Genomic DNA, 21,997 nt, shown 5'->3' on the forward strand with positions numbered 1-21,997 from the left:
CTTTGCCACCGAAATTACAAAATTATTATGGTGTTTGTTGTCTAACACACTTAGCTTCAGTTATTAGTATTTGAATTGTGGCTTTAATTATATTATAGGTTGAGTTAGAGAAGCTAAGATCCAGAGATTAGAGCGTCCCTTTGTATGCTCTTCGAGTCTCCCAACCTTGCCGTCCATACCAATTTAAAGAGTAAACTTAGCATATATGAAGAGACATTTTAATTAATTAATTAATTAATTGTAATTACAATTAGTCCACTCTTCAATCTTCATGTATTACATTGCTCATTGCTATTGATTGTGATGAGTTGCAGGTAGATGACGAAGGAAGGAAGGAAGGAAAGCAAGTTGAAGCAATACATGATAGCACCGTTTAGGATTCTGAACAAAGCAAGGCAATTATACATGAAGGGTGTGGTGGAATGTGCTGGAGGTTATGGCGGTTATGCTGGTAATAATAATGGAGGTGCTCTTAGTCCTGCTCTTGTTCATGCCATTCCTGAAGAAACCAGGGTTGTTGTGCACAGGAAGCAAAGAAGAGAGAAGAAAATGATGAGCTGCTATAATAATGATGATGAACAAGAAGCAATAATGTATCTTCTTCTCAACAACCGCCCTCTGCATTATTCATGAATTCAAACAAGAACTTCAATTGAAGGCGCAATTCTCTTAATTTATGATTCACCTCGTCCATATATAGCTTTGCCATGTGTTTTGCATATGTTATATCTATCTAGATTTTGTATGTGATGGATTTATATATATATGTATAAATTGTTGGTATTTGCATGCTATATGTATTGTTATTCATGTTCACTATTTTATTTGATATATCTACTAGTAGAATCTTTAATCATGAATACATGCTAATTCAATCTTGCTTGCACTGATTCAACAACCAAGTCACTAAATACCAACCTTAGCTTCAGAGATTTGCATGGAAATTATGATAACAAGTTAGGTAGAAAGAGTGGTAGTTGGAAGTGTGGTGAGACGGTTAAGTAACAGGCACTATAAGTCTGAAGCTCAAGCTCAACTCAAGTTGCTATCTACCATGGCATTCAGGAAACTAACTAACATGACGATCCTCGTGCTCATTCTCATTCTCGTTCTTGTCATCACTGTCAGTTCTTCTAAACCTGTTGACACCCTTCCTGGCTTCCCTGGCAAACTGCCTTTTAACCTTCAAACTGGGTTAGCTACTCTGTTTTCTTATTAATCATCTATATAATTTAAGAAGAATGCTAAGAGTCATTAAAATTTATTGTATTTAACCATTAGATAGTCGTTAATGGGATAAAGTATGTTGTTGGATTACTATGCTAAAGAAACTCGACTAAAGAAATTGAGTTGACAGTTAAGTGATAGCGAATAACAACAAACTCTGATATCCCTAATATTTCTCATAATGTAATTTAGCTAATAATCAATTAATAATGTTGTATTGCAAAGTTACGTGGGAGTAGGGGACATGGAATCCGTGCAGCTATTCTATTGGTTCGTGGAATCAGAAAGGAATCCAGAGGAAGATCCTCTTTTGCTTTGGCTGACTGGAGGCCCCGGTTGTTCTGGTTTCTCTGGCCTCGTCTTCGAAGTAGGTAACTACACAAAACAAATTAAAACCGTAATTCCTCTTCAATTTCTTAAACAATTCATACATTATGTATACATACAGGTCCGCTTATGTTTGATTATGCCAAATCAAGAGGCAGCGGAACATTACCTACCCTTAAGCTGAATCCATTCTCATGGACAAAGGTCATATAATAATTAATTAATTATCCTCCTCTTTCTCAAACAACTAAAAAATGATGCGTTCTTTCTATTATTTCAGGTAGCTAGCATGATCTTCATAGATGCCCCTGTGGGTACTGGATTTTCTTATGCCACAAATCCCGAATCTTATGGAGTCACTGATACTTTAGCAGCTGCACATAATTACCAGTTTTTGCGCAAGGTATAACTAACTTTAACAAAAGCTGAACAATCCGAATACTTCACTTAGTCATCAACTCAATTTTTTTTATAGTAATTTAATAACATATTTTATCTCATATTTTTAAATATTAATAATCAACTGATGGTCAAAAATAATAAATTCTGATGATGTTCTAACATTTCTCTACTAATTTGGTATTTGAATATTGCATGCAGTGGCTTTTGTCCAATCCCAAGTTCCAGAAGAATCCACTATACATAGCTGGCGATTCTTACTCAGGCATCATCCTCCCTATTCTTGTCAAGACCATATCTGATGGTATATCTATATATAATTAATTAGCCTTGCATTGCTGTGACATGCACGTAATAATATAATTAATTAATTTGTTGAAGGAAACGAGAGTGAAGGAGGAGGAAGAAGAATGAATCTAAAGGGATACATACTGGGAAACCCCGTCACAGATTTGTCTGTTGATAAAAACTGGAGAATTCCATTCTATCACAAACTCGCCCTTATTTCCGATCAACTCTATCAGGTACCACCCACTTTTCTTTTTCCTACTTCATTCATTCAATACATCTTCTTAGTGCCTCTAATTAATTTCTTGTGTTAAACTCATGGCAGGCAACTAAAACAAATTGCAAAGGTCAATACATAAACGTAGACTCAAGCAATGCCGCATGTTTCCAGAATCTCCAACTTGTGTCCGAGGTAGCCACGTCTTCATTATATATGTTCTTGTGCACATACAATACTCTGTTAAGTCACTTTATTAAAATGAACTATTAATTAATTTGACATATTTAATTAAATTATTAATTTATTATTGAACGATTCTAAACTATTAATTTTACATAAAAACAGTTAGTTCTACTATTTAATGAGGTGCACTTTAATTTGAATTCATGTATTTTGCAGTGCGTTAGGAATATTTTTAAAGCGCAAATATTAGAACCAAACTGTTTTGATGCTGCCACAAAAGAGGCTAAAGCATTTGGATGGGATCCTAGTAATCTCACACACCATAATCAATTGAACCTCCTCTTTCCTAACGCTTTTCACCACACCCCAACCTGGTGTCGGGTAAATATAATAATAACAATATATTATATAGTTACTAACACTTGTTACTGCTTTTAATTAATTAAGGTGATGTAAATTAAACTGATTTGTTCTTCTAGCCCTACAACTACGTCTTCTCTTACATCTGGGCTAACGATGGAGAAGTTCAAACAGCTCTTCACGTTCGGAAGGTAAATATTTAATTATTATTTATATACGCTAATAAATTAGCAATGCTATTTAATTTGCATACTATATCAAGTTATGAAAATATTTATTAGGGAATCAAGATGGAATGGAACAGATGCAATCGGAGTTTATCTTACACCTATGATGTCACAAGCACTGTACCATATCACAAGTATCTTATTAACAAAGACTATAAAGTTTTGATTTACAGGTAAAATATATATTTACACAATTATACATCGTACACATTGTTTATAGCTCTAATTAATTATTAAATTCACATCGCCATGTGGAGTATACAGTGGAGATCATGATGCAGTTATTCCATATTTGGGTACAATGACATGGATAAAATCTCTGAATTTGTCGTTCAAACGAGACTGGTTACCATGGTATGTAGGTGGACAAGTAGGAGGGTAAGTACACTTGATTATATTTACATCCTCTGCTAATTAACAAGTGTATAAAAACATAAACATAAACTAACATGTATTTCTGTAGATATACATTGCAGTATACACAGGGGAATTATAACCTGGTGTATGCAACTGTGAAGGCAAGATAAAGCATTTAATTATATTTGACACACTGATTTAATTTCTTATGGAGAAATTAAAATAAATAATGTAATAATATTATTAATAAATTTATTATCTGCAGGGAGGGGGACACACCGCACCTGAGTACAGGCCTGAAGAAAGTCTTGCTATGATATCTAGGTGGCTTGCTGGTTTTCCTATCTAATTATAACTATGAAGCAATACATTTTGGATGCGATACTCATTGATATTAGTTTGACACGTGCACGTGTGTCTGTTATGTCCAATTATGTCTTAATTACTATCACGTGTCAGCGTGTCTAATCTTATTTTTAACATGTATTCTTAAAATAAATTTAGATATAATATATATTATTATTTATTAAAATAAAAAAATTTTAAATACTTGATATAATTAAAATAAGACATTAAAAATAATTAAAAAAATAAATTATATTTCAATATCAATAAAATATCAAAATATAATTACGATTTATCCAAAAAATACTTTATATTTTATATATATGCATGTTCTCGTATCTTATAAGATTCTAAAATTTGTGTATCAACGTATTTCGGGTCCGTACATCATAAAATTGTAATCTATTAGGTCAACGATAAAATATTTGAGAATTATCAAATTTTATTATTTTTTGTTATTGTTTAGTTATTAATGTTTAAATTATATAGAATAAAATATGTTGTTGGATTATTAAACTATTATGATTCTCTGCATTTCTCTAAATTAATTTGTACACTACTCCTTTTAATTTGTTTAATTTCTACTATGGATTTTAGAAGCCAGTGTGACACTTTAGTTTCTTCACATCCATAATTTCAATACCATTGTATTCCCTCTTTCTCCTTTAATTTCATGCTATGAAATAAAATCCATTAGTCTTATTATTTTCGGAACCTAAAATATGCACTTAGAAAAAAGTAATGTAAAAAAATGATAGAGAAAAAAAATATCATTACATCGTTATTAACTCAAAGATTAAATTCATCCAATGATGTACAATAGTGCTAACAATGCGTGCTTTTTATTTTTCGATAAATTACATATGGACAAATTAGCAGGATAATAAAAATCAATCAATAATCAATTAGCATATATTTTAGATGTGCAGCTTTTAAAGTTGAATGTGCAAACTTTTTAATTTATGGTGCATTATTTTTTCTAAAGAAGAAAAGTATGGAGAGAGAGGGATAACAAAGATGGATGTCTAAATAATTTATGAGCAAATTTAATTTATGTTTTGATGAATGATGAGTCAATTAGTTTATCAAAACGAAAAATTTTAGATATTCAACACTTTTATTTTATTTTTCTTAACATTCAAATATTGTTAACTATTTTTTTTCTTTTTCACACTAAAAGTGTTGATTTCCAAGCATTATTATTTGGTAATGCTACAAAGATAATAACTCAAAGTTACTTTATTTAATTTAACATTTATAATTTTATTCATATAACATTCATATTTATTATATTTGTCAATGAAGTATACTTTAAATGACATAGTTTTTTATATTCATTTAAGAGGTTGTGGGTTTGAGTCTTCCTATTTTTAATAAAAAAAAATATTTATTATATTTAATATTATTTAATTATTTCAGTAGCAATTAAAGAATGCAAAACAAAATAAATGATAACTAAAAAATACAAAATAAAATAAATGATAATTAAAAAATATAAAATAAAATAAAATATTTTTAAATTACTTTAGGTTGAGTTTTTATTGTCTGTGAAATATTATTTTTTATAAAATAAAAATAATTATTAAAATAGTCAACAAATTATAACTCGAATGAAATTTTAATTAATGAAAGAATCTGATATTAATTATTGTTTTGAGAAATATAGGAAGGAATAACGAAATATCTAACGTAAAAAGGTAGCTAACAATACATAGAAGGAATTAAAAAATAAAATTAACTAGTCATGCTACAAGCCAATTCGTGGAAAAAGTGAACGTGAAAATGAAATTGTTATAGACAACCTAATTTTTTGTATTAATGTTAAATATTATCTAATTAGAGAAATAACATTTTTCATCTAATAATAATTATTTAACAAAAAAGTGATTATTCATATATAAAAATGTAAAGAATATTAAAAAATTATTAAAATTTATTATTTTTAATAATTAGTTTTTGTCATTAATCTAAATTTTTTAATATAATAATTTAATATATATTTTAACTTATTCTTAATATTAATGACTAACCGATAGTCGAATGATGCTCTATCATTCCTCTAAAAATATTACGTATTTCATTAAAGTAGTATCAAATCATTTAATTTAAATATTGATGTTGGTTATAGTCTCTATTTTATTTTTGATTATAAAAAATATTAAAAAATTATTAAAATTTATTATTTTTAATCTTTAATTAATTATTAATATTTAAAAATATGAAATAAATCAGAATAAAAAACTATACTTAAAAATAAATCAATTTTGATGTGCTGACCTTTCCCTTTCGTTGTTGGTATTATAGCAAGATCCAAGAATGAAAATTGTGGGTGACATGCGTTACATTCCCGCCTAAAAAAAAAAGCAACAGAGACCGAATCTCAAGAAAATGCATGCATGAAAGGATAATGATGATGAATAGGAGGAGATCAGGAATTAAAAGGGAGTGGGCGGTGGCAGTGGTGGGGGCTGGCGGAGAGATGGAGTCGTTGGAGGCAGGGAAGCAGGAGATAATGCGGAGGATGCGAGTGGCGGCGCGTGACCTGAGGCGGATGCTCTCGTCCTCCAGCAGGACCACCATAGCTGGCAGAGAGTGCGCCATAGTCATCAACTTGGAGCACATCAAATGCATCATCACTGCCAATGAAGCTCTCTTCCTCAACTCCAGGGATCCCTCTCTCGTCTCCCTTCTTCACCACCTTCATAACCGCATCATCCTCCCTCCCTCCTCATCCACCAACATCCTTCCATTTGAGTTCGTTGCTCTCGAAGCATGCCTTCACGCTTCTTGCACCGCCTTAGAAAACCACTCTAATATATTGCACCAGGAAGCTCATACCGCCTTCTATAAACTAACCTCAGAGATTAATATTCTCAATTTGGAGCGCGTTCGCCAAATTAAGAACCGCTTACTTGCCCTTACTTGTCGTGCTCATAAGGTAATTAAATTAAGGTGAAAACTCACGTGCAGATGTCTTCACGTGAAATTAATAGTTAAAAATTAGGATATAATTGTTCTTAATTATTAACTTCACGTGAAGACAACTAGAGGTGAATTTCCACCTTAAATTGATTAGTGCTAATTTGTGATTAATATGTAACTAATGCAGGCTAATGTTCCAACAGGTAAGGGATGAGTTAGAGAGGTTGCTGGATAATGATGAAAACATGATTGAGATGTATCTTACAAACAAGTTACGTTCTGAAGATGCTGTGAGCAACGTAGAGGAGCTTGAGATGCTCTTGGGAGCATACCTTGTGCAAATCGGTGGAACTCTCAACAAATTATTCACGGTACGAAAATTGAAAACTTTTTAGTTGAAATTATTTATGTATATATGCATGATGTATGGCTAACAAGATGAATGAAGGTGAGGGAGTATGCGGAAGAAACAGAGGAGTACATAAAGGCGATGCTGAAGGAGAAACAGGACAAGCTGCTGCAAATGGCAGTGAGAGTGGGCACGGCAAATGTCATTGCGGAGGCCTTCATTACCGTCGTGGGTATTTTTACCATCAACATTCACATTGACCTGTTTCAAAAGCATGCCTTGCTTCCATGGATTGCAGGTGGCTGTGTTGCTTCTTCCATATTCCTCTATGTCTTTGCCATTGTTTGGTACAGGCACAAACACTTGCTGGATTAGCCACTGCTCTTCTCTGGACAAAACAATAATTTTTCATGTAGCCTGCCTTCAATTTCAGCTATTTCAAAATAATTGCCATAGTATTGCTCTAATTTTTTCATCACTCTTATGTGTCAAGATATACCGGCTAAAATATACTTTTTCTCCTTAAGTTTGCTATTTTTTTTTAATCTTTTTAATGTTGAATTTCATTTAATTGTCTCTAATTTAATTTTGTTTTTTAACGTTTTTATTTAGAGAAAGTATAGGGAGCCAATGGCCTAAGCGTACAATGTGTACAATGGAGGTTTAAGAAGTATTAGAGATATGACCATTAGTGTTACATTGTCGTGTCAGGTTACGTTTTTGGGATGAGTGGTTTCAGATATGGTATTAGAGTTCTAAATTTGAAAGGTCAAGAGTTCGATCCTTGGTGAATCCCAAAATCAGTTTAATTTGATGTTCATTTTATTCATGGACCAAAGATTTAACCATTGTACACTTAAGTCATTGGCTCTCTAGCTCTCTAGCACTACCCATTTATGTTCAAATTGTCTCTAAAAGTTCTTAATTTTGTCCATAATATTTTACATGAAATTAATGTTGAAGATAATTTTGGCACAAATAAAAAATGTTAAGAACAACATTGAATGCAACTAAACGTTATATTTTATCCTAATTATAATAATTTGAAAATAAAAAATATAACACATACACAAAAAAATTAATTGAGATAAAAACATTTAAAATGTTTTTTTAAAGATGTTTTTTAATAATTTAAATTTTATACATATAATCAATTAAATCGTATTATTTTGTCAAAATTAGGCTAGACAAATTGATTTGAGCAAAAAAATGGTGAATCAAATTTTGAAATGGTTTAAGTTAATATTTTTTAATAAAAAATGACTATAATACCCTTATAATAGAAAATGATTAAAATACTCCTATTATATATATTAATTCTAAAAATTCTAAATCCAAACCCTATGACAACAAAAAAATAAAAGACTAGAATTTAGGATTCTCAAAATTAATATATATAATAGAAGTATTTTAGTCATTTTTTATAATAGGGTATTGTAGTCATTTTTTATAAAAAATAATATTAATTTAGACCAGTTCAACATTTGATTCACTATTTTTTCGGTCAAATCAATTTGTCTAGCCTAATTTTGACAAAAATAACACGATTTAATCGATTATATATATTAAATTTTAATTATTAAAAAATATTTTTAAAAAAAATATTTTAGATGTTTTTATCTTAATGGTTCCAAATTAATTACAATATATTTATGTTATATATTGTTTTATATATTCTTAATCTAAGATTTTGTATTTCACATATATAATCTATACGAATCTAGCTAATATAACTATTGATTTTTAAAAATAATACTTTTTTAAATATTAAAAATGTTAACGCTGCTAAAATGCCAAAACTCACTATATACTTTATTGAATGTCTAGAATTATGATAAAATACAATTATTTTGAGAGAAATTAGATACCAACTCTATCATATTCTTTTTAATTTTGTATAGATAGTATATAATACTCTGTTATAAAGACAATAAAAAATCTAAACAATGTAAATAAGGAGATGTAGATTTAGTTTATATATGTAAAAAATAAAAAATATTTTACAAATTATTTAAATTAAAAAATTCACTTAATTATTTCAAAAAAAATCATTCTAAATTCTAGTTTACGAAAATATTTTACTCTAATATCCTCTTCTTTTTCAATAGGTGGTCACTCCCCACTTTCATCGATAATCATCTCATTCACCGTCGCTACTTGATTTGTTACACGTCGCCATCAGTGTCACTCACTCCTAATAAAAATAATCATCCACTTAAAAACAAAAATAAGAGTTAAATCTCAAAGTAGTAGTTCCTAAATTTTCATTCGATCATCAAAGTGATCCCTAAAATTAATAATTACCCAAATTCGTTCTCGAAATTGCCCTTTGAGGCTCATAGTAGTCCCTAAAATAATTTCTATCCATCTTTGTCATTGGAGACGACTGAAACAACGTCGTTTTGTAGTTATTAAAAAAAAAAAGAAAACCCAAGCCTCCCCTTCCCCTTCCCCTTCCCTTTTCCTTTCTCTCTGTAGCCGCTTCTCGCCGGCCTCCGTCACGGTATTGAGCCGCGCCGCACGCTGCCCCTTCCTCAACCTGTTCTTGTCACTGTTGTTGTCTGCACTGTACTTATATTTGCACTCTTGAAAACCTTACTACTCACACCCATTTAAGCTTGTTACCGTCTTTCTTCATGAGGCAAGCTACGCCGTTGCTTGCAAACTTACATGCGGCTATGTATGTTTGTCACACTTCTCCTTATTATTAGTAGTCAAGATTTTAATCATTCAATAAGTTTATTACATTTTTCATTATGTACCAGGTAGAAAGAATCCAGATTCATGCTGATGAAGGTGGAACAACCTAAATCCGTGGAAATATTTACTGCTTCATCTTGCCAGTTGGGTGTCTCTTTCTCTCACTCTCTCTCTTTTTTTTCTTTTTTTTTTATTAATTATTGCATTTTGATTTAGTGAAAATGGAATCTATCCAGATCTTGGTTCTTCATTTTGGGAAATGATCTTAATACTTGCGTCAACAAAGCTTCTTACTACTAGAATAGCTTTTTGATGAATAACTTGTTTTCTATTTATGGTATGTGTTTGGGAAAGGGTCTCGGATTGGAGAATGAGAAGGAGAAGGGGAAATGCCTTAGATTGGGGAAGGAGAAGGGAAAAGAAAAGGGAAAGAGAAAATGGGGATGGGTTGGGGAAGAGAAAAGGAAAAGGAAAAGGGGACGGGGAAGAGGGGCGTGTTTTTTTCTTTTTTTTAAATAAATGATATAAAACGACGTCGTTTCAGTCTTCTCTAATAGTAAGGATGGACAGAAATTATTTTAGGGACTACTATGAGTCTCGGAGGGCAATTTCAGGAGACGAATTTGAGTAATTATTAATTTTAGGGATTACTTTGACGCTCGAGTGCAAGTTTATGAACTACTTTGAGAATTAACTCCAAAATTAATCATCCGCATACCTAATAAATTGAACATCTAACATATTTTAATTATATATAACTAAACCAATCCAATCAAAATAATCATCCACATAAGAATTAAAATAGCTATTCGCATACCTACTAAAATGACCATCTTAAATTGGCCATTGAAGTAGGAGAAAAAGAAGATGAATGAACACAATCCAACAAAAGAACAAACAAAATACAAGAAGCCAACAGAGAAGGATGTGGAACAGCGCCGCAAGTGCAAAGGTTGTGACCATTGGAAGACAATGTTTGGGTTTGCAAGAACTTGAGAATGGACGGAAGAAGCTTGGGATCAAACAGCGGGCATACCTTGACCAAAAAAAAAAAAAAAAAAAAAAACAGCGGGCATACTTGCCATCTTGGTTGGCTATGGCTTTGTCTTGGCGCATCGCAATTAGAATAGGCCGGTGCGTCAATAAAATCTGCTGCGATAGTGACTGAAATTTTTGCCGCCGGGGAGTTGCCAAAGCGAAGGAGGGTATGCGCCGAGAAGAAAGGGATCAGAGATTATCGGAATATGGAGAAACAAAGAACATAATTTGATGTGACAGTAATGTGTGCGAGAAATCGCTGTAGCATCGATAGAAGATAATACAGACATCAAAATTTTCTGTCGGGGACAGTAGTTACAACAGCACAGGTAAAGTTGCGGTAGCAAAAGAGAATATTGGAAATTGAAAAAAAATAAAAATATTAAAAATAGCAATCTGTAATAAAAATGGCTTAACCTGTAAATTTTAATTTTTTAAATTTTAAAAAATTTTAATTAAATAATTAATTTAAAAATTTTAATTATAATTATAATTGACCTTTCAATTTTAAATAATTATCCACATTATTCATTCTAGTCATTCCATACTTTCTCTAGTACAGAACATAAGTAGATATTAACATTAGTTTAAAATAATAAAAAAAGCAAAAACCAAAAAAAACAAAAAAACAAAAACAAAAACAGACGCACACTACGATTAGCATGAAAACTTATAGATCTTGACCGTTGATCCCATGTGGCGGCGCATTATCCATTAACCGAAACCAGTGGTTGTAGAGAGTAAAGGTATGTAAGGCAGAAAGAAGAGTGATGATGCGATGGCGATGAGCTGAACAGAACAAAACATGTTGATGGCACTAACTGTCACAATAAACAAGTATGCTTCTTCCAACCTTCAAGCACTTCATAAGACACACCAACGAAAGCCACCATCAACGTTAACCACCATTACCAACAACGTTCAACTTGGAAGGAGAAGCCTGATCTTATCCACTTTAATCGCCACCACCCAAGTTCCCGAATCTAGGACCCAGCTACTTCAAAGTATGCATAAACTTATCTCTCTTTAATTACTTGTACATGCACTGCTCAAACAACTTTATGTATATACTTTTGTTGTCAGAATATCTCAAGAAATCAGAGGAAAACAAGGATAAAAATGACAAAGAGGTAAGCTAAATTTCCTCCTCACTGCTATCATCAGAAAGTAATGTATTTAGATGTTATTGAATTTGAATGCCACGATATAACTTTACAAGTTTCATAATTGCTTGTGTATGGCATGTATTTTTCTTGAATCAACATGTGTTGTGCTGCAGAGATTGGAGAGTTATTACAAGCGAAACTACAAGGATTACTTCGATTTGATGGAAGGAACTTTGAGGGCAAAGAATGATGAGCAGCTTTCGGATACAGAAAAGGGTATCCTTGATTGGTTGCAACGTAACAAGTGAAATAATCACTCCACCCTTTTTCTTTTTCAAATGCTAAAGTTGCTTGCTAGTAGATTGTGATGTTTTCCTGTATCATTGAACTCTACAACCAATTCCAAATACAACCATTTCAAGTAATTGTACTGCATATCCATTATTAGAATATAATTAGGATCAATTAGGATTAATTAGCATTATTTAGCATATCTAAATATTTATTATAGGATATTACGTCTTTATTATTTCGATTCTCTTAGCACCTATAAATATCTTTCTATATTGTATTATTCTAAACAACTTAAATAGACAACTTGAATATACTCAATAATATACAAATCCTTTCTCCAGTTTAGTCTCTTGTTTCTAACATCCATTTTCATACTGAAACGTATTGTGTTACACGTAATTATGTTTGGGAGGCACTTTCTTTTCTTGTAAGGTGTTTCAGTCAGTGAAACTTAAAAAAGATGGAGTATGAGAGACTTGGGAGCAATGACTTGTTGCATAATAAGCCAACTTAAGTGGGATTTCCTTGACTTGTTCAAAGGGCTAACAGATATTATTGGTGGACTAAGGCCTAAAAGTCACCCTCAATTACTTGAAAATCCAAAGTGACTCAACTACCGAATGATATGCTACTGTTTAGGTTCACCAGTTACCATATTAAAAGTCAAAATTCAACATCATTCTTAGTTCACAATTTGGGTGCTGATTGATGCTGTGAGAACTTGCATATTAAAATTGTGGCATGTTTATGATCATCATGATGATCCAACAATGAAAATAACTAAAGTGAAAATGTATAGAACAGCAAAAGAGTCATACAGTGAAATCTACCTTTATACAGGCTAGTAAATATAATCCACTGGTGACTAATTTCCAAAATACTTAACCAACTCTAATAGTGCTTATCCTGCCCATGATTTTGGAACAGTTTGGCACATCCCCTGTTATGCTCTGGAGTCAACTTCATTTATAAATTTCAAGAGTCCAAATGAAGATATCTAAAGTCAAATCTGTAGCTAGCAGTTTGTACCAGACTACTGTATATGAAGTTATGCATATCTTCCTTCAATGTTTTGTTTGTATTCACATAATGGAATTTTAAGGCAAGTCAAACACTAATCCAATTTCCAAAGGGTACGAGTCCTATTATTGGAGGTTTCTGTTTTCAAACTCCACAAATGAGTGAGCAATAATAAAACTTTACTAGGACTACGAGTTTCCAGAATCAGTAGCCTCTACTTGGAAGTAAAGTAATGTAAAAATTACTTGGTGATTTGAAGTGAGGTTCTTACTACAGAATTCTAAATATTAGAGGCATTGACTATTGGAAAATTTATTTGTCAATTATACTAGTTGTTAGTTGTTGGTTGTTACTGTCTTAAAAAACTGAACAATGTGGTTTGGTTCCAAAGCCATACATGCATAACATGGATTCTAGCAGTGACGTAATGAGTTTGTTGTTACTCACTAGACATGTTAGTATGTAGTACCACAGTCATGTCCTTGGCATAATCCTCAGAAATTCAGAAGGTCTTTGTCTTAAGAAACGGGAACATCACAAATAAATTGGAAATGGTCATAAGAAAGATTAAAAAAAAATAAAATAAAAGAAGATCATATATGAGAGGCTTATTTGAAGGCAACAAAGCAAAGCATGCACCCTTCTCAGTTTCCAAAAGGATAAAGAGGAGTTTGGTCTTGGTGGTGGTTGGAAGGGCAAAAATGTTTCCCCCCACACCCTTTTTGGATTCTTATATTATCCATTTTAATTTGGTATGGAATGCAGTGAGGCAATGAATATCACCATTCTCCATTTCTTTTTATATTATTTTTCATTCTTTCTAGAAGCTTTTATTATGTCTTTCATGGTTTGTCTTTATGTTATCTTCTTCTATTATTTCTATCCATTATTTAATTAATTAACTTGCAGATTGTTTATGACAAACCCACATGTGGGTGGAGATCACAATTTTGACATCCTAAATTCTCAGTGGCCATCTTTTGTATACTTTTTCAACCTTTCCGGACTCATATGATCATATCAGATTTTTATTTTTAATCACAAGTCCAGCTAGTGACTAGGAATAAGCAAAGGAATAAAAAATTTGAAAGGCACAAATGTGGATGACATCAAGTCTTATTATATGACAGCTACAAAGCAGACAGAATTGGAGGGTGCAAAGCTAAATAAACAAACATCACATAGCATGCATTTTTTAAATAGGGGGGATCCTTCCAAAAGAGATAAAGTTGACAAACTAATCAAAATGGGGCATGTTCTTTTGGGTCAGGAAGATCTCAGGCAGGATCTCATGAGTTTAAGAGAGAGTTACTGATACAGATATGATATATTCCAACATCAGTGTTGCCATTGCATTTCCCTCTTCATATTTGTACAATGTCCTTATTGCCCATCCCTTCATAACAATACTACTCAGTATCATATTGATCTTGTCTCTTTCTGAAAACAGATTAAGACCTTAATTTTGATTCACTGGAGCAGTCAGCATACAATCTTTTTTAATAATTAATATACCTTTTTTTTCTTTATATATATAACATAAAGTTATGTTAACATCTATTGCACTATTATAAAAATACAATGATCCTACCTAATCAAAGTAGAATCATATAGACTTTATCTGAATTATCAGCAAATCTTGTATCTATATACTTAGTCGGCAGCATTTTGTTGTCATGCTCTACTGAAAAATAAAATAAAAAAGGATGTAAATCTGGACCATTATATCCTATGATATGGTTTGAATGCATTTATCCATATCATTGTGCCAAAATCTAGCTAAGAATAATACAACGAACAATGCATATTGTGAACCCAGTTATCTGTAGTTATAATCTCTCTGCTCTTTCTCACAAGTCATTATTAGATGGCAAATTTTTTTTTTTAAGGCCAGAGAAAGTTAAGACCGGGTTCTTTTCTTTTTTGTATCAATGTAATAAGTAAGATATTTATCTTTGTGTGTTTTACTACAAGAGTTGCTGGTACTTCTTCATTACTCACATAAATTGAGCATGGTTTTCTTATGTAGCTTGTGTGCACCATCCATTTGGACAAAATTAAACTTTGAAATAAAAAATATTTATATATATATCATATTCTTATATTATATATATTCCTAAACTTGTCTTTTCTGGTTGTTTCCCACTGCATTGACATTGCTACCAGAAAGAAAAGAAAAGAAAAGATAAGAAAGATACAAGGCCCCTATGGATATAATAAAATTCCTACAGCACCATGATTCTCCCTCCATTGATTTTCAGTAACTTCCACTGCAACTACTTCAATGGCAGAGGCAGCTATTAGGTTGATTGAACTCCCTCATCCTCTTTTACCTCATTCCAATCCCTTTTCCACCATACCAGCTGCTAATTAAACAAAGAATGAAAATGAATTATCAGTATCACATAAAAATTATTTTAAAAATAATAGAATTCTCTAGTATAGGCTACATATGAATTGAGAATTATTTTACCATGTAAAGAAAAATAACCCAAAAAAAAAAAAAACTTACTTGTTTTCTTGAAGTTCATTTTCTGATAGAGATGGTTGAAAGAAACCAAAGTGTTCTTGGCATGAAGTTTTCCTCTGCAATCACAGGACACAATTGATATTAGCTACTTTAGCTATACCTCCTTCAAAAACAACATCAAATCTTTAAAATAATAACTAAATAATGAATAAGCTGAGTTACCTGAAAATAAGTGGCAGAGAAACCTTGTGAACAATCTAGCATACTCTGTGTGTAAGTTTGTTGGTTGGAATCATCAACTTTGTTCTGAAACATTGTGAACAAGCATCAGTAACAAACATATATACATTGAACAGACATAAAGAAAGAAAGAAAGTATAGTGATGGAAGCTGAAACATACTGTGGAGAGGTCATAGAAATGAGAGCTAGCAGTGTCATGAAGATAAGAAGGCTCCTTAACCTTCTTCTGCCTCTTGGTCTTGGAGAGCTTCACTGCTTTGGAAGCAGAATTACAAAAGGCTCCATTATTATTATTATTATTATTCTGATTCTCATCATAATTAGTGTCATCATGTGGAGGCCAAGAAGAAGCATCAGAAACCATGGACAAGTCCTCCTCATCAGTTGAGTCCTCATGCTTGTTCCTCCTCTTGTCCTCTTCATAGTAACCACTATTATGGTTAATGCTGTAAGAGTGGTCTAGATATAGAGTCCAACCAGACTCAACACCACTGCTGCATTCAGAAGCCGCCATTGCATCATTCATCTTGCTCAAAAAGAATAGAATATGGTTTTGGTGGTGGTTGTAGTTCAGTCACCAACACCAACACCAAGAGCAAGAACAATTAGTAAGAATAAAAGAAGTGAAATGGGAGAGTGGGATTTTGTGGTGAATGAAAAGAAGTGCCAGTTGGAAGAGGGTTATAAGAGAGGCCACCCCTTCACATGGTAGACAGCGAGGCACTGTGTACCCTCTTCACAAAACAGACTACACGTCCATTTCCATTCTACAGTATTTCGACACCTATCCCCCCTTCAATACAAACAAACAAACAACCAACCATTTCATTTTCTTATATTTTATTTTAAGCGAAAACTTTGTGTGAAGTTGATAACTAATGTCCAGTTTGGTTTGGGTAACCAATTTAAATAAGTTTCTTTTGATAAAATAACTTACATAATAAATGATTCTGTTAAAAATAATTTATAAATAAGTTATTTTGTGTTTGGATTTTTAACTCTAAAAATGTTTATTTTATAGAAATGTGATGAAAAGTAGAAGTATTATGAGAGAAGTCATTTTTTTAACTTCTCTATAAACTCCTAAATAGCTTCTTAGAAAGTTATAATTTAGTTTTAAAAATTGCACCAAGACATTAATATTACTACTTTTTATAAGTCAAAAGTTAAAAAAAGTTACTTCTAAAATTTCCCAAACGAACCCTAAAAATCCTTAGATAAAAATTTAGTCAAATCATTTAAATTATTTAACGATTTTTAGCGGTCAATTTTACGTAAAATTGACTGTATTTAAATTTTTATTTTTATTTTATTATAAAATTTTAAATTATTTTAAAAAATATCGATATTTCAATCATTTTAATCTTATATATTTATTATTAAAATCAATAACTAAAAGCATAATTTTAAAAATCAGACCAAATCAGTTACCAGGCTAATCTGGTTCAAACAAATAATCGGTTGATAAAAAACTAATTAAATAGTCAAATTAATACAATATTTTAGTAATTAATTGGTTTAAAATAATAAAATATTTAAAAAAATTAAAAAATATATTTTATTATATTTTGTACATTTCGATTAAATTTTCAAATTTTTGAAATTTTTACTGTACTGGAAAAATAATTATTTCAACTTTTAGAATTTTAACTAAAATTAATAAAATATCAGTACTTTTAAAATGCTTGAAATAATTTCTTATTTAATTTATTATGAAACTACAGAGGCATATGATATGTGAGCAGTAGTCATGTGTCTCTTTCTGTATCTTTAGTTAGAGCCTGCTTTTGGATGAACACTACTAATAACTAGTAAGGTACACTATTTTTTATTTGGGAGTCAAGTGGTCAACATTTGGATGAGTAGTGTATTATGTGGTTTGATTTTAAGTACATGCTAAATCGGATTCAGTGTTCATATATGGAAAAAAGAATATGCTGTTATCAATGTAAACAGTACATATATTGCTATGCATGCTAAAAGCTCTGAATTTCTATTTATGTGCCCATCATGTGTGGCGATTAAGGAAAACCCCTTAAGCCTCTTCTTCTGTCACTCTTTACCCACTATTATCAACCTTGCACCCCCAAAATGTAATGTGCTCTTTTTATGCCAACTCCTTTTATCTACATCCTCCACATTAAAAAAAAATCACTGCTACCATTCTTTTTTCCTTTTTTTTATTCATTCAAATATTTTATATATACAAATATAATTCACATTTTTTTCTACTAAATTATCAATGATTAAAATAATTAAACATGTCATAAGAAAAAAAAATCGTTTTTTTTAAATTTATTTAAGTGAGTTTCTACAAAAAAAAATTTGTTAAATAAATTTTTTAATTTTTAAAAAAATAAAAATAATTTTATATTTAAATATCTCATATAAAATAATTTTTTATCTAATAATCATCTGAGTATAATAATATAAAAATACTTATTATATTAAAAATATAAAAAATACCTTTTTATTTTTCTAATATTCCTATTTTATTATTAAAATTTTACCAAATACACTTAAGTAAAAAATATATTTTTTAACAATTTAATAATAGAGATTTTCATCTTTTTATAAAAACGCTTATATTTTGTATTATTATTGGACGTATTAATAAACCGGTTATTTTAAATTTCTTATCAAATTAAAATAAAACCAATTTGTTTTTATAACCATAACAATAAATTCATTTTTTTTCGAAATTTAATTGTATTTTTTAATTTTTAGAAATTTAAATATCCACAAAACAAAAAATCAAAAATATATTTGTTTTTTATCAAAAAATTCAAAAATATTCTATTTAGATTATGTAATTCGATCGGATTAAATTGGGTCTAATAATTATAATGTAAATAATTGAATTTATTATTATAATTATAATAAACCAATTTTATTCTACTTTATTAAAAATAAATTATTAATCAATTTAATAAAAATATTTAATAATAATATAATATACGTAAACATTTTTATAAAAAAAATATTTTTAATATCTTTATTGAAGTAGCCTACTTTAATAATTAATACCTAAATAATGTATGAAATTTTTTGGTCTTTGGAGAAAGGTAAAAGAGATGGTTCATCTATATATGCATTGGAGTGAAAAAGGTAAATTGGGGCATATGTTTGGGATTTTATGGATCGACATCCACATCCAAATCCACATGCAATCGCAGAATGAGATTCATAATCCTTCAAGTCTCTGCTTTTGAAGGATTTACTCTACCAGGTTTCACATTTTGGCATGTGGACACGTGTGCACTATTCATATATAAGAGCTTCCACTTGCACATTTTCAAACACATGTGTGCACGTGCACATGCACTTCTCTCTAAATCCTTATCCTTCGTTTATTTATATCTATGTGACACTAATACACACATCATCATCACCTCATTTATAAGGATAACTACTATCATCTTTTAATTTAACTATATACACACGAGGCCCTATTTAACACTTTAAACCTATGAATCTTAAATCTTTCAAAGTAAACAAATAATTAATAAAACTCAAGAAAACCATACAATACGGTATATAATATACCACTATATGTTGCTATGCACGTGGCCATCATGGTCAAAATAACAATACAGTACTTGGACGTACTAATTAGCCCAAGAAAATACACAATATAATAATAAATGCATTATAAAAAAAAAAAAGAGAGATTAGGTATTAGATTATGTGAAGAAGTAGCCATAGTTTGGGTTATCCGGTGCTTAAATACATCATATGATTAAATTTTAAGTTATTGTTTTACATTTATTTACAGCAAATCAACTAATTAAGGATATAATTAAACCGCCCTACATACCATTAACAAGATTGAGCCACCCATCATTAATATTAAAATGTGATAGGTTAACCAAATGGTCAATGTTTGGTTAGAAACAATTTAATAATAATAAATGGAAGTGGATTTTTATTTTAATTTCTCCCCATTTCGGAAGCAGAATTAACGAAGCTTCCTAGTTAACATCTTTTTTTTTTTTAATTTTACGCAAACACTAGCAAACCCTACAAGGCTAATGCAAGGAGGGAAAATGCTTAATTAATGTAAATAGAGCTGAAAAGAGAGTAACAATAATGTTAAGAGAAGAGTAAAGAATGAATTTCTTTCACTATTTTCCCTGATGAGACCATGTGTATAAATACTATAAATGCACCACAGTTCAAATCCAGCTATCATATGCCATAACTTTGCAATTGCTTGATACGGAAATTATTGGCAGCTTTGGGCCCATGACTATTTTTGACCTAGTACTCCTTCAAATGGGTCAACTTCAATTAGCTGGTGATTATTACAAACAAAACAAAAGGTAAATTATTTTGAAGTTGTGCGGTGGTAATTTGGTTATTTAGGAATTAATTAATTTTATCATTTTAAAATATCAAGGATTAATTTGCACAATTTTTTAAAATAAAAATTAGAGTTAAATTATAGATTTTAATTTTGATATATTAAGAGTATAAAAAATTTTATACACTCATCTAATTAAATTTATGAATTTAGATAATTTTTAATAATAATTTTAAAAATTATTTATTTTTATTAATATGATAATACATTTTTTTTTGGTTGCCTGCTTAACATCTGGAGTTTCGCCTCTACTAATTCAGACTCAAATTAAATGCTAAATTATAGATAGTGAATATATTTCAGAGAGAGTAAAAGTGCATTTTTTTTTCTAAAGTATTAAGATTTTATTTGATAAATTTTTTAAAAAAAATACTTTTTAAAAATACAAACTCCTCATTTTATATTTGATAAATAAAAAAATTATGTATTTATATTTACAGTTTTTAAAATATTAAGATACTTCTAAAAGTACCTAAGAACTAAGGTAAAAATTTTTAAAGATAGCTTGTATTTATCAAAATTAAAAAGACTAATATAATCTCATGCATTAATTAATATTCAAATTTAATTCTTACATTAAGATATATTATAATATTTTTAAATTTTAAAAGTTATTTTACCAAATACACTTATTATTACTTATACTTATTAAAAGTCATTTTTAATTTAATTTACAAAATATAAATATTACAACTTTTAAAAACTATCTTTTAAAAACTAATTTTTATAACTTACTTAAAAATAATTAACCAAACTAATAAATCTAAATCTACTTTAAAAAACGAATAGAAAGGACATTAACTATTAAAATTTTACCAAGATTCTAATCCATAATTGAACTATCGCTTATCCCTTTCATCCCACTCAATAAATAAATAAATAAATAAACAACAGCTAGCAACAACAAAAAAGAACAATGTAGATAAACAGTGCTTTTATATTAGAATTCAGTTGGTCTAACTTAATTTTGATAAATTAATTCAAAAAGTGAGAGTCAACTATGAAAATCATCGTATCCTTAATCTAAGGTGGGAATTGTAATAATCAGCAACCCAAAAAGAAGGAAGTGTACATTTGTCCGTACAGTGTGCTGAGTGCAAGTGGAAAGTATGAGTGAGTAGTGTAGGACCAAAATCTTAAATAGCACCGTGGCTAAAATCCAAATCTAACCCTCACCGCCCATATCATCAGCCAAAGTTAAAACTCCAAACCCATACTCTTGAAAAAGACGTACACTAACATTATCTATTTATCCATGCACAACTTATGTTGACGTTTGCACGGGTACTACTTCTAAGGAAAAATAATAAATTAATAAATTTCTACATTATCATTTTGATATTGTTTTGTTGAAATTCATGTATTATTAACCAATAATTTAAGTCTAATATATATCTTATGTAATGGGATTTGATAAAATTGGATCAAAGTGTATCATGTGTCAAGTTTTGTGATTTCAAACATGTAGGCCAAACACAAGAGAATTTAGGCCTAGAAAAATGAAAAAGATAGAGTGTGACTCGGGTTCATAGACAACAACAACTCACTCGGTATTCAGTAA

The 21,997-nt window shown here is 30.2% G+C and overlaps 4 protein-coding genes across 6 annotated transcripts; 3 read left to right on the forward strand and 1 right to left on the reverse strand.

Annotated features, from left to right (window-relative positions):
- On the forward strand, positions 1-3,969 carry LOC130951747 (serine carboxypeptidase-like 18). 2 transcript variants are annotated; one of them, XM_057880455.1, is made up of 14 exons: positions 1-190; positions 315-593; positions 1,453-1,598; positions 1,676-1,758; positions 1,835-1,957; positions 2,155-2,257; positions 2,335-2,477; positions 2,567-2,653; positions 2,861-3,025; positions 3,124-3,195; positions 3,286-3,404; positions 3,496-3,609; positions 3,695-3,749; positions 3,854-3,969. In XM_057880455.1, the coding sequence occupies exons 2-14, from the start codon at positions 319-321 to the stop codon at positions 3,935-3,937; spliced, it is 1,569 nt and encodes a 522-aa protein (XP_057736438.1). In that variant the 5' UTR covers positions 1-190; positions 315-318; the 3' UTR covers positions 3,938-3,969. The 2 variants fall into 2 exon arrangements, with proteins under 2 accessions (XP_057736438.1, XP_057736439.1); XM_057880456.1 differs by lacking the exons at positions 1-190; positions 315-593 and adding an exon at positions 854-1,194 and having other exon boundaries at positions 3,854-3,951.
- A 2,371-nt stretch (positions 3,970-6,340) lies between these two features.
- Positions 6,341-7,631, forward strand: LOC130950203 (magnesium transporter MRS2-3). The gene is made up of 3 exons (XM_057878732.1): positions 6,341-6,871; positions 7,059-7,226; positions 7,304-7,631. The coding sequence occupies exons 1-3, from the start codon at positions 6,341-6,343 to the stop codon at positions 7,577-7,579; spliced, it is 975 nt and encodes a 324-aa protein (XP_057734715.1). The 3' UTR covers positions 7,580-7,631.
- Positions 7,632-11,613: 3,982 nt separating this feature from the next.
- On the forward strand, positions 11,614-13,320 carry LOC130951360 (uncharacterized). Its single transcript, XM_057880009.1, has 4 exons — positions 11,614-11,946; positions 12,026-12,072; positions 12,222-12,324; positions 12,883-13,320. The coding sequence occupies exons 1-4, from the start codon at positions 11,748-11,750 to the stop codon at positions 12,948-12,950; spliced, it is 417 nt and encodes a 138-aa protein (XP_057735992.1). The 5' UTR covers positions 11,614-11,747; the 3' UTR covers positions 12,951-13,320.
- Positions 13,321-15,485: 2,165 nt separating this feature from the next.
- LOC130951843 (protein SOB FIVE-LIKE 5-like) lies at positions 15,486-16,764 on the reverse strand. Of its 2 annotated transcripts, none has more exons than XM_057880585.1 (4): positions 16,234-16,764; positions 16,055-16,138; positions 15,875-15,948; positions 15,486-15,725 (listed from the first exon to the last, which is right to left on the reverse strand). In XM_057880585.1, the coding sequence occupies exons 1-4, from the start codon at positions 16,597-16,599 to the stop codon at positions 15,692-15,694; spliced, it is 558 nt and encodes a 185-aa protein (XP_057736568.1). In that variant the 5' UTR covers positions 16,600-16,764; the 3' UTR covers positions 15,486-15,691. The 2 variants fall into 2 exon arrangements, with proteins under 2 accessions (XP_057736568.1, XP_057736567.1); XM_057880584.1 differs by having other exon boundaries at positions 15,486-15,728.
- Positions 16,765-21,997: the final 5,233 nt, after the last annotated feature.

Source organism: Arachis stenosperma, chromosome 9 (assembly GCF_014773155.1).
Source record: "Arachis stenosperma cultivar V10309 chromosome 9, arast.V10309.gnm1.PFL2, whole genome shotgun sequence".
NCBI lineage: Eukaryota > Viridiplantae > Streptophyta > Magnoliopsida > Fabales > Fabaceae > Arachis > Arachis stenosperma.